This window comes from Salmo salar, chromosome ssa21, assembly GCF_905237065.1.
Source record: "Salmo salar chromosome ssa21, Ssal_v3.1, whole genome shotgun sequence".
Lineage (NCBI taxonomy): Eukaryota > Metazoa > Chordata > Actinopteri > Salmoniformes > Salmonidae > Salmo > Salmo salar.
Genome location: NC_059462.1, coordinates 22,817,770 through 22,830,315, shown reverse-complemented (window position 1 = coordinate 22,830,315; position 12,546 = coordinate 22,817,770). Strand labels below are relative to the sequence as shown.

Below are 12,546 nucleotides of genomic sequence, written 5' to 3'. Positions count from 1 at the left end.
TTAAGAACAAATTCTTATTTTCAATAACGGCCTACTCCAGCCAAACCCGGACGACGCTGGGCCAATTGTGCGCCGCCCTATGGGACTCGCAATCACGGCCGGATGTGATGCAGCCTGGATTCGAACCAGGGACTGCAGTGACGCCTCTTGCACTGAGATGCAGTGCCTTAGACCGCTCGGGAGCCCAGAAACCGAGGAGTATTTCTGTCTGTATTAAAGCCCTTTGTGGGGAAATCTCATTTTGTTTGGCTGGACCTGGCTCCCCAGTGTGGTGGGCCTGTGCCCTCCCAGACCCACCCATGGCTGCGCCCCTGCCCATAGATTAGGGCTTAATTTATTTATTGAATGTCAAATGCCCATCTCTAGTCTGAATCTAGGAGTCATTTTATGAAGCCAAATTAAGGCAGAGAGAAAATTCTGTAAATAACCCTTCATTGATCTTTTTTATTTATTTAAAAAAATGAAATCATATTTTCAGGATTCAGAATTGCAATGGAAGGAAAAAGGTAATCATAAGCACTCTTAGTAATAGTATGTGTTTCTCTGTCCTGCAGAGTAACGGGGACCTGAAGCGTAAGTGGACGTGGGCAGTGGAGTGGCTGGGGGACGAGCTGGAAAGGAGGCCCTACACAGGGAACCCCCAGTACACCTACAACAACTGGTCTCCCCCAGTCCAGAGCAACGAGACCTCCAACGGATACTTCCTGGAGCGCTCGCACTCCGCACGCATGACCCTGGCCAAGGCCTGTGAACTCTGCCCTGAGGAGGTAAGACTCACACCAAATGATGCACACACACATACAACACAAAGGTAATACAGTAGTATCTAACATGGATGGATGGCCGAAATGGTAGTAGTTGAAGTAGAGAAAGGTCAGTATTGGAAAGTCCCTCCAAAAAAGTGGTGTCTTTTTGAAGGATGCACCATTCTGACCTTGTTGGTTTTGACCTACAGAGTTAAATTGATGTAATGTGGAGACGCAGAGCTTGCCTGTTGTAATAATAGTGTTAATGAATTTGTAGAACAGAGCAGTGTTGATTATGTGGGACCTCAATATGCAGCAATACATAAACTATACTATTTTCTTTGTCATGTGATGTATGGTTAACATGTTGACGCTAACCATCTGGTTTTTTTTTTCACTTTTCTCGGTCTCAAGTGTTACTGGAACTGAATGTTTTTAAAGCTCCAGTTGAGAGTTCCAAGTTAGCGCAAAGGTTATTTTGGATTAGTAAACTGTTATCTGCTGAAAAATGATTTCTTTAGTATTTTTGTAATCTTCAGAATTTATGCATGTTTTTACTATAGCTAGGTAGGGCTTTGAGTTTTCGACACATTTTATTTTCAGTTTATACGCCCGTAGTATATTGTAAGCCAACATTATTATAATAATTTTTTCTATCATTTCCCTTATTTGTGTTACAAAGTTGTATTTGCTGAAGCTCAGTGTATATTATGTTCAGCCTAATTGATCCTTATCATAAATAGCGATATGATAGAAATGAAATGATATGCTACTTCAAAACTTTTTTAAAAAACAAAGAAATCCACCTAAAAGCATCGTTTATTGACACTTGTATATATTATGCAATGATATCAATTATGCCATTTCAAACTAGTGTCACTTAACGAAGCACGGTGAGGCGGTGTCTGAAGAAGACGCTGCCATGCGGAAATCATCCTCGCCACAGCAGCTTTTACCAGGGGAAGGGACAGGACAGCAGCACACTGTAAGCCCTCATATATAACCCCCCAGCCACAGGCACCCTTCTCCTCCTCCACTCTGGCTTCTCTCTAGGTGTTCCATACAGGGCTATGTTACTGCTGTCTACTAGCACAGTGACACGAGGAGAGTAGCCTGGCAGTAACAACACATACACAGTCTGGAGCATAGGAGCAGGACAATAACAGATGGCAGTGACGAGATGTCTGCTCGGCTGTTTGCGTGCTGCTCCCAAAAGCGATTTTGAAAGCTAGTGATGGTGCAAATGATTCAACCAAAAAATCCTTTGAGTATCCAGTGACTGACAATGCAGCCAACTCCAGGTTCGTAGGCAGAGACTGGAGATGACTGTATCCTAGTAGAGAATGAATAGAGCCAAACTCCAACATGTCAAATCTAATGTTGAACCATCACCAACTATGAGCAGCAAACAGAGAGCAAACGTTTCCTCTTTCCAGTCCGGTAGGAGTGTCCCATTGGTTACCTAAAGCAGCACTGGCTTCCTGGCTTCCCTTGAGTTTTATTGGTTCTCCATCTCAACGTAACACTGTTTATCCAATCGAAACCGTTTGTTCCTCCTCCCCAAAGCAAACTCAACCTGCGGTGTGACCGGCCATATGACACAACTGATCGAAAACTCTTAGCCTTGGCTATAGTGGATGATGAGGTGCTAGCCTAGTGTTGATGACATGTGTAGTGTACTTACTGTGTGTTCAAGTGATGTTGTTTTTGTGTTGAGACTAGGTCTACATAGGGGCAACCTGTGGTTTGTGCGTCAGCCATGTAATGGCATGTGTTAATATATTGCTAATCAACAGGACTCATTGAACAGGCCACGTCTTAATGTTGATTTTTATATATATATACATTTTTTTAAACCCCTTTTTCTCCCCAATTTCGTGGTATCCAATTGGTAGTTAGTCTTGTCTCATCGCTGCAACTCCCGTACGGACTCGGGAGAGGCGAAGGTCGAGAGCCATGCCTCTGAAACACAACCCAACCAGCCGCACTGCTTCTTGACACAATGCCCAATTAACCCGGAAGCCAGCCGCACCAATGTGTCAGAGGAAACACCGTACAGCTGGTGACCGTGTCAGCGTGCACTCTGCCCGGCCCGCCACAGGAGTCGCTAGTGTGCGATGGGACAAGGATATCCCTGCCGGCCAAACCCTCCCTTAACCCGGACGACAGTGGTTCAATTGTGCGCCGCCCCATGGGTCTCCCGGTTGCGGCCGGCTGCGACGGAGCCTGGACTCAAACCCAGAATCTCTAGTGGCACAGCTAGCATTGCAGTGCCTTAGACCACTGCACCACTCAAGGAGGCCCATGTTGATTGTTTTTATCGGAAACTTTGCCTTGCATACAGTTAGAGTTGTAACCCATCTATATGCATGTCCAATTTTATAATACATCTGGACAGATGGAATCACTAGTTGAGAAAAAGTATGTCTTTGGCCCACAAGTTTAATTGACGATAGGCAGCACCTACTTTACCCACAGGTTGTAGTAGTATTGAGTGCATGTTTTAAGGCACATTTCCAGTACAATAAGTTTATCATCAACCTACCTCTACCCCACTTAGACTAACACACAAGCTGTTCTCTGTCCCTGGTTTGTCTGGTCACACGTTGTAGTGTGTCAGTCTGTCTTTATAAGCAGACCGAATCATGATAGACACAGGGCCAGTTGATCCAAGCACAAAGATGCTAGTCTAAAGATAACACTGGCCTAACCGCCACAGAACTATCATGGATCGAACAAACTGAAAGCAGTGTGTTTAAATCCTTCAGTTTTTCTCAGATCCAGTGCATTTGCATCTAGTATTAGACCCAGCAAATTAGCCCATATCAACATTAGAAGAACAGCTCTGGCCCCAGTCCCATTGGTGTTATATGGAAACATAAATGCATGTCTCCCACCACACTGTGGAGAAGCTCGCTAGCGGAGAATAACACCCACTCACATAATGTCTCTTTTCTATTTATACGTCTGTCACACTCTCCTACACAGCGTGTGCCTCGCTTTCATCTCATTCAGTTAAAATAGGCTAAAGTAGGACAACGTTCCCATCCAGTGCAAAGGCATATTTAAGAGACTCTTTGGTCTGCTTTTGGGTCCATAGACTTGAGCTGTGTGTGAATGTTGGTGTTAGGTAGAAAAATGCATTGGGAATAAAACTATTCTTTGACTTCATTTCCCAGGAGCCCGATGACCAGGAAGCCCCTGAAGATCAGGACATCTCCCTCTACCCTCATTCGTCTCCAGGGACTACGACACAGTTTCAGCAGGTACACAACCACACACTATATTGTAGAAGCAGCATGATATTTAGACTTTTAAAGATCCATGTAAACAGAGACTTCTCAACAATTGAAGAACCTATGGCAGACATTTTGTGTCAAGTTCCACCGCACATCAGTAGTTTAACAAAAAACTGATTGTTTTCTCATTCCCCAGCAGAACAACCACCCCCACGGGCAGCCGTACACAGGCCCAGCTGCCCAGCACATGAACAACCCCCAGCGTCCCGGCCCTGTCCCTTCCTCTGCCCCAGGCCCTGCGCCCGGCGCAGGCCCACAAGCACAAGACAACTGGGAGAGCACTGAGGAGGTCCCCTCCACCACCTCCTTGGCCCCTGCTCCGCCTAAGGAGTAACATCGGCCCTCCCCTCTGCTGTGCCTCCATCGTCCTGCTCTCTCGTCCTCCAGTCGACCGAGCTCCTGATCGGGACACTCTCTCTCTCTGGGGCCTCAAGGGCACGGCAGGGCAGGGCCAGGCTTCACAGCTCCTCCCCAGGCCCCTACTGTGAGTCTCTCCCCCTCCAGCCTGCTCCTGTGCTGCCTGTCTGGGGGGGGGTGCTCTCCCCTGGGTTCTTATGCCCTGCAGACTGGGGCCTGGCTGCTGTCGACAGCAGTGGGGTAGTGTTGTAATAAACATAATGACCCAGGCCTGATGATGCTGATGCGCTTGTCTACATGACGGAAAGGTGTACATAATATGTTCATGTTTTGACTGTTCAAAAAATTAATCCCCCGCAATAGGGTAACTTTGTCAGGTTTGCTGTTGGGAGATAACAAAAAAATAAAACGCTTAAGAGAACTCCTTTTTGTTTTATCACCCATGCGCAGCAGTGCGATTTGGTCTGACATCAGTTACTGGTCATTCACCTTTGGGAGGACACATTAAGCTCCTTGACAACCTCTTGACCCATGCCAAATCAACTCACGTGCTGGGGTTTTAGTGTGAGACATGGAATGGTTGGGTGAACTTTTACTGTGTTTTGGTTGATGTGAAATTGTTCTGGAACTCTCATTGCCTTTTAATTTTGTTCTGGTAATTTAATTCAATCCTTTCGGAAGCTATAGTTAATATGCTGTAACATTTAGCATGGCTTCTCACCAGAATAGCGTAGCACAAGGGAAAATGTCATCATACCAACTGACATCCTACAGAGGACACTTCCTTTATTAATGCTCATCTACCCCTTGTTGAACCAATGTAAGAATAAGTGGCTTTTCAATTGCTCATTGTTAAAATCCTCCAACTTCACATTCGGCAGTCAGTTTATCTATAGGAATTGAGAAAATTAAAAACATATGCAACAGATTTGCTCTGCCAGGCTACCTGATGTGTACTAGACGGTGTGGTTTGCTTCTGTCTCTTTTTGGTAGAGCCTAGTCTTAGACGACCGCTACCATTGTTTCATGGAGCTCACCGGGCGGCAGCATCGGAGACCTCCCTCCAGGGAGAATGGGAACACAGTAGGGTTAGAAGATATCGGCTGGTTAGTCATGTTGCAACGTAAACATCAGTAAATACTGTATTTAATTGGTAAGTTTAACGCGTGTATTTTTTGGATTTGTCAAACACCAAATACTCCTGCACACCGTATTATATTTAAATATTTTGCTCTTATTTTATAGAATTTATTTTGTTGTATTTCACACAAATATTTGATTTGAGGAACATTTGTCCGTGTTATTTTTAATGGAGATATTGACTGAACAGAGTTCTGCGCCCAGTTTGCCGACTTTTGTTTTGGCCATGGTGTGACGTTGAATTCTGGAGCTACAGTCGATGTGAACTTTCAGAGGTTTTGTGCACAGAAATATAAAATAAAAAAAGCATTTCCCTTAGCAAATAAAGAACATGGAATCTTGACTGTCTTTTGTATATATGCACTTTGAAAATTAACTAATTTCTGGGTGCTCAGGATGTGCCTAAAACAAATGGCCAATACCTATAGGTAGCTTGAGGACATGCAGTGTATTGAACTTGGGCTTATAAAATGCAGCGTACTACATCGGACCTTGTGATACCACAATCGAGGTCTACATGATTAAGCTCCTCATTTTATCCATTGTTGGGAAAAACTATTTGATAAACGCCATTATGGTGATCTGAACCCCATCAACCGCACATTCAAATCTACACTTCTATAAAATGTAACCCTCACTGTTAGAAGCTAGATGAGTGCTACCAAAAACAGCCAAATGTCCTCGGTTACAAACACTGACGCTACAAAAGGAGTCAAAGGTCAGCTTCCTTGGAACATTTTATTGTAAAGGGAGTTAGTTCTCCTTCTCCGTGACGGTCTTTGTTCCACGCAGTCTGCCTGTACGACGGGCAGCAATGAGACCGACCTTGCGACCGGCGGGTGCATCCCTCCTGATAGTTGAGGGTTTTCCAATATGCTGGTGGTTACCACCACCGAAGGGATGTTCAACAGGCTAGAAAGAGGGAAGAAACATGTCAGCAAAGGGCCATTTACAAACCTATGAGGTGCAGAGAAGATAATTATTTTTCCAGAGATTGAGGTGGGACGGATGAAAATACCTGAACTTAACCAAAAATAATTATGCATAAGATGAAATGTCCACTTACGTTCATGGCTACACCACGGACACGTGGCCAGGAGTTCCTCTTGGCCTTGTACTTGTGGTAGGCACGACCGGCCTTCAGGATGGGCTTGTCAATACGTCCACCTCCGGCAACCACACCTGATGCCCAGAGAGAGAACTATTAAGCAGTTGGACAGGATTTCCTACACAGCCAATATGCTCTGAAAGCAACCATGTCACGTGTGATGACCTGTAATCTGAACAGCAAATCAGAATTGTAGCCGCTTAAGTTTCTGGTCTCTAGCTTAACCATCTGCCTACAAACGACCAGTCATCAAATCGATCCAAAATACTGCATACAGTGCAGCTGGAAATCAGATTCCTCACATTTCAAGGATCCAAGAGAAGGTAGTTAATTTAACATTGGACCCAGTTTATGAAAAACGATCTACAGATTAACTTTTGGGAACGGGGGGCAGTATTGAGTAGCTTGGATGAATAAGGTGCCCAGAGTAAACTGCCTGCTACTCAGGCCCAGAAGATAGAATTTGGATAGAAAGCACTAAAGTTGTAAAATATATCTGTGAGTATAACTCATGGCAGGCAAAAACCAAGGTTTGTAGTTTTTTTTATAAGTGATTGCCTATCCAATATACAGTGTCTATGGGGTCAGATTGCGCTTCCACTAGATGTCAACAGTCTTTAGAACGTTGTTTCAGGTTTCTACTGTTAAAGGGGAGCAAATAAGAGCTGTTCAAACATTTGTCATTTAGCAGACGCTCTTATCCAGAGCGACTTACAGTAGCGAATGCATACATTTCATAATTTTTTTTCTCCGTACTGGTCCCCCGTGGGAAACGAACCCACAACCCTGGCGTTGCAAACACCATGCTCTGCCACACGGGACCACGTCTGGCTGAAAGCCTTGAGTTGTTTATTGCGCGCGGCCATGAGCGCGAGCTCCTTTCTAAAGACAAAGGAGTTGTCCGGTTGGAGTATTATTGAAGATTTATGATAAAAACATCCTAAAGATTGATTATATACATCGTTTGACAAGTTTCTACGAACTATAATGGAACTTTGACTTTTCGTCTGGACTTTGAGCGCGCCTTAATCATTTGGATTACTGGACTAAACGCGAACAAAAGGAGTTATTTGGACATAACGATAAACTTTGTCTAACATGGAGACCTGGGAGTGCCATCAGATGAAGATCAAAGGTAAGTGAATACTTTCAACGCTATTTCTGACTTTTGTGTCACCTCTCCTAGGCGCTGACCTAACATAATCACATGGTGTGCTTTTGCCATAAAGCCCTTTTGAAATCTGACACAGGAGAAGTTAATCTTTAATCGTATGTTAAACACTTATCTTTCATCAATGTTTATGAGTATTTCTGTAATTTGATGTGGCTCTCTGCACTTTCACTGGATGTTTGTTTGAGACAATGCATTTCTGAACATAACACGGCAATTTCAAATGAGGTTTTTGGACATAAAGATGAACTTTATTTAACACACACACATCTAACATGGAGTCCTGGGAGTGCCATCCGGTGAAGATCAAAGGTTAGTGTTTAATTATAACACTTTCTGTGACACCTTTCGAAAATGGCTGTATGGTTTTCTGTGGCTAGGCGCTGACCTAACATAATCGCATGGTGTGCTTTTGCCGTAAAACCTTTTTGAAATCAGACGCTGTGGCTGGATTAACAAGAAGTTCATCTTTAATGGTGTATAATACTTGTGTGTTTGAGGAATTTTAATTATGAGATTTCTGTTTGAATTTGGTGACCTGCCATTTCACTAGACGCTAGCGTCCCACATATCCCAGAGAGGTTAACAGAAGGTACATCAAAACATTCCACTGATTTTCAAAGCATCACTGTCAAAGGTTTGTGATCAAAGATCAAAATGTAGGTCATGCATTCACCTCTCCCCATTAAATCAGGAAACATCTTCTGAAAGCATCAGCTAACATTCACATAGCAAACATGTCATATCCTGTGTTCTTACCAACGACAGCTCTGTTAGCAGAAGCAATGACCTTCTTGGAGCCAGAGGGAAGCTTGACTCTGGACTTCTTGGTCTCTGGGTTGTGGGAAATGACTGTGGCGTAGTTCCCAGACGCCCTGGCCAGCTTGCCCCTGTCGCCAGGTTTCTCCTCCAGGCAGCAGATGATGGTTCCCTCAGGCATGGTGCCCACGGGCAGAACATTACCAATGTTCAGCTGAGCTGAGAAGGGAACATTTATTAAGGTACCAGGTATTCACATTGTAGTTGGAGATAAGATCCTAAAAGAGATGACAACTGCCATCTAACCAGCATAGCATAAAATGTGTTAAACACCTGGTTGTTAACCCGTAGGCTGCCAAGTATGTGTCAATCTCCATTCCTTACCTTTCTTGCCACAGTAGATGAACTGTCCGGTGTGGATACCCTCAGCAGCAATGAACAGCTCAGTCCTCTTCTTGAACCGGTAGGGGTCACGGAAAGCCACCTTGGCCAGGGGAGCACCACGGCCAGGGTCGTGGATAATGTCCTGAGAGAGACAAAGGTCAGGTCCAAAGCAGATAGTGTTACACAAAATAAACTACCTAAAAGAATGCACGACAAACGCAACTTTGGACCTTGTAGAAAACGTATATTTGTAAGAGCGCTTACCTTTACGATTCCCTTGATGTAACCATGACGTTCTGCGAAGTCAATGTGTCTGAGTTTAGCGGCACCTTTTCTGTGCTTTACGTGGGCTTTGAACACGGAGCCGGCACCTTTTCTCTGTCCCCTGATAACACGTCCCATCGTGACTGGAAACAAAAAATGGGAGTTCTGTTAGAGCCAGGATCAAAGTATAGAGATTTCTACAGTTCAAGAGATGCACTAACAATAGCATACATGATAGCAAGTTACGCTACATTCATGAATGTGTAACGTTATGTAGCTACACATTTGTTCTACAAATACCTGCCACTTGCCGCAGTTAGCTACTGAAGAAATGTACAGTATCTACCTAGCTAGTTAACCAACGAACTCTTATCAAGTGGGGATCTTGTTCTGCAAGAAAGGTGAATTGATAACTGAAAATGTTATAATAAATGGACAATACACTTGCATGTAGTTGTAAGGTTGCTAGCCAGCCAACATGCGGATTTTCCTAGCATGCTAACACTAGTTAGCTACCTATAAAACTTCAGACGCCAACTCAATCACTACGCTATACAAGTTCATCCAACTAGAAACCATGCAAATAAACGTTGGGTAAAAGCGATTCTGAATTATTCTACAGCAACTACCCGGCGGCTCTACGGTCGTGGATAAATACAGAACGTCTAAACAAACCACTGAACCAGAAAAATCGAGCTACTAGCGGCTAGTGACCAACTAATTTGAGGTACACCGAAACGACAGGCCATGTCACTGCACACCCATAGACACACACCACTCATCCAATAATTAAAACGCAATAATCACATTTTGTCGCTTAAATAACAAAACGACTATACTTAGCAGTGTTTATTATATATGTTCTAGTGACATTTTCGAGAGGATGATAGTATCTTAAACAAGATTTAACTCGGATTATGTGAAGAGAATAAAATCGCCATTCCCCTACCTAAACCCCGATGACGGAAAGAGGAAGAGTCAGGCGACTTCTTCCGGTAAAATATACTGTGGGGCTGATGGGAACAGTAGGCACGTGTTTTTTTGCTGCTGTGAATTAGATTGCCCAGCAGATGGCAGCAGATCATTAGCAGACATCTATTTGTGTTTGATAACGCTTCCATTGCTTTACACACACGGAGTACAGAGCAGGACGCATCCAGGGATGTCTCATCATGTAACTTCACGATTTAACTCCTTTTCACCTCCGTAATTACACTCATTTTCAAGTTTTAATGTCATGTACAAAAGTACAGTGAAATGCCTTACTTGCAAGCACTAAACTCAACAATACCGTAATCAATATCAATATAGTACTAAAAAGAACATAAAGTAGAACAAAGAGCGATGTTCCACTCTTCAGAAAATATGAATATTTTTTGCCCTTTTTGAACTTTTTTTTAACACTGAGTTCACTGCCAGGTCAAATAAGGTTGTTGACATTCCCAAAAAGAGGTAGGCTAAATGTCTGGTCTGGAGGTTTGACCTGTGGGATAGACAAGGTTTGCGTTCTCCTGCTCAGATGTTGCTGATGAATGCCAAATCTTACAATGCCTGGATAGGTATTTTACGCATCAGCTAACCACATCATATGGTATAGCAATCTGGTGAGCAACTGCACATTCAATGACATGGCATGCAATCATTGGTTGATGCATGCAACGACTGATTAAGGGAACACAGCCAATGATTTCTTCTTCCCAACTCCTGCTGCTTCCCTTCCTCCCTGTCTGTGGCTTGCTATTATGCAAATCTTCCACAGCCAAGCTCTGCCACACAGCCTATTACCTCTGATTAACCTGATCCCCTCAACACAGGGCCTGACTAACGCATTTGGGGCCCGAGGCACCGGCCTCTTTTTTTGTCTGGAAATCAGCTAACTTCCTGAATTTCAACACATTTTGCCATGGTGCAGAGAGAAAAATGTGCAGTTTTATAACGCTATTCTAGACATTTTCTACACAATTTTAAAACAAATTTACTGCTATTCTATAAATTTTGCCATGAGGCTCAGAGAAAATGTTGCAATTTTAAAGGTAATTTCCTGCAAACGACACATTTTTCTATCATCTGGTATCTGGGGGCCCCCCGACTTCCAGCGGGGCCCTAATCCCGTCCGTTTGGTGATCCGGCCCTGCCTCAACATATGCTCCAGCTGGTCTCCTCAACCCCCTGCCAACTGACTGACTTGGATTGTGGCCTACTTGGGCTGGCTCACTGGCAGAGCTGTGTCTCAGTACTGTGAAATGGCTTCCTTGATCCTTTTCTTATCTTCTTTCCTTATATCACTGAGCTAGAATATAGAAGGGAGGAAGGAAGAGGTGAAGAGAGATAAAAAGGGAGTGGCAGAGCAAGAGAGGGGTGAAGAGGGCATTAGGCCATGTAAGAAAATAGCCTCTTGTTGTGTTTCGTTCTCTCCTTATCTGTACTGACCTGGCAGGGTAAGGGGGAAATCAAATCAAATCAAATTGTATTTGTCACATGCGCCGAATACAACAGGTGTAGACTTTACAGTGAAATGCTTACTTACAAGCCCTTAACCAACAATGCAGTTTTAAGAAAAATACCAAATAAAGAAAATAAATAAAAGTACAGTAACAAATAATTAAAGAGCAGCAGTAAAATAACAATAGCGAGGCTATATACAGGGGGTACCGGTACAGAGTCAATGTGCGGGGGTGTAACAGTGTAGGTTCCGTCCCTCTCTTCGCCCCAACCTGGGCTCGATCCAGGGACCCTTGCAGACATCAACAACTGACACCCACGAAGCATCGTTACCCATCGCGCCACAAAAGCCGCGGCCCTTGCAACGCAAGGGGAACAACCACTTCAGGTCTCAGAGCGAGTGACGTCACAGGTTGAAACACTATTAGCGTGCACCACCGCTAACTAACTAGCCATTTCACATCGGTTACACTTAGCCATTTCACATCGGTTACAGGGGCACCGGTTAGTCGAGGTAATTGAGGTAATATATACATGTGGGTAGAGTTATTAGTGTCTTATGTATAGATAATAACAAAGAGGAGCAGCAGTGTAAAAGGGGGGGGGGGCAATGCAAATAGTCTGGGTATCCATTTGATTAGATGTTCAGTAGTCTTATGGCTTGCAGGTAGAAGCTGTTTAGAAGCCTCTTGAACCGAGACTTTGCGCTCCGGTACCGCTTTCCATGCAGTAGCAGAGAGAACAGTCTATTTATTTATTTTATTTCACCTTTATTTAACCAGGTAGGCCAGTTGAGAACAAGTTCTCATTTACAACTGCGACCTGGCCAAGATAAAGCAAAGCAGTGCGAGACAAACAACAACACAGAGTTACACA

General features: G+C 43.9%; 2 protein-coding genes across 13 annotated transcripts in view; one reads left to right on the top strand and one right to left on the bottom strand.

Moving 5' to 3' along the window:
* The window catches only part of LOC106581949 (probable ubiquitin carboxyl-terminal hydrolase FAF-X), a 90,578-nt gene extending 84,693 nt beyond the window's left edge, over positions 1-5,885 (top strand). For 6 of the 10 annotated variants that reach the window (XM_045704550.1, XM_014164512.2, XM_014164509.2 and 3 more), the window contains 4 exons: positions 555-767; positions 1,621-1,731; positions 3,926-4,012; positions 4,182-5,885. In XM_045704550.1, the coding sequence (XP_045560506.1) occupies positions 555-767; positions 1,621-1,731; positions 3,926-4,012; positions 4,182-4,379 (609 nt within the window). In that variant the 3' untranslated portion in view covers positions 4,380-5,885. The remainder of the gene's footprint in view (positions 1-554; positions 768-1,620; positions 1,732-3,925; positions 4,013-4,181) is intronic. The other 4 variants (XM_014164508.2, XM_014164514.2, XM_014164513.2 and 1 more) reach the window with 4 other exon arrangements.
* Positions 5,886-6,266: 381 nt separating this feature from the next.
* rpl8 (ribosomal protein L8) lies at positions 6,267-10,209 on the bottom strand. Of its 3 annotated transcripts, XM_014164517.2 has the most exons (7): positions 10,178-10,195; positions 9,575-9,618; positions 9,229-9,371; positions 8,965-9,106; positions 8,581-8,799; positions 6,609-6,724; positions 6,267-6,454 (listed from the first exon to the last, which is right to left on the bottom strand). In XM_014164517.2, the coding sequence occupies exons 3-7, from the start codon at positions 9,364-9,366 to the stop codon at positions 6,296-6,298; spliced, it is 774 nt and encodes a 257-aa protein (XP_014019992.1). In that variant the 5' UTR covers positions 9,367-9,371; positions 9,575-9,618; positions 10,178-10,195; the 3' UTR covers positions 6,267-6,295. The 3 variants fall into 3 exon arrangements, with proteins under 3 accessions (XP_014019992.1, XP_014019991.1, XP_014019993.1); XM_014164516.2 differs by lacking the exon at positions 9,575-9,618 and having other exon boundaries at positions 10,178-10,209; XM_014164518.2 differs by lacking the exon at positions 10,178-10,195 and having other exon boundaries at positions 9,529-9,613.
* Between the last annotated feature and the right edge of the window lie 2,337 nt (positions 10,210-12,546).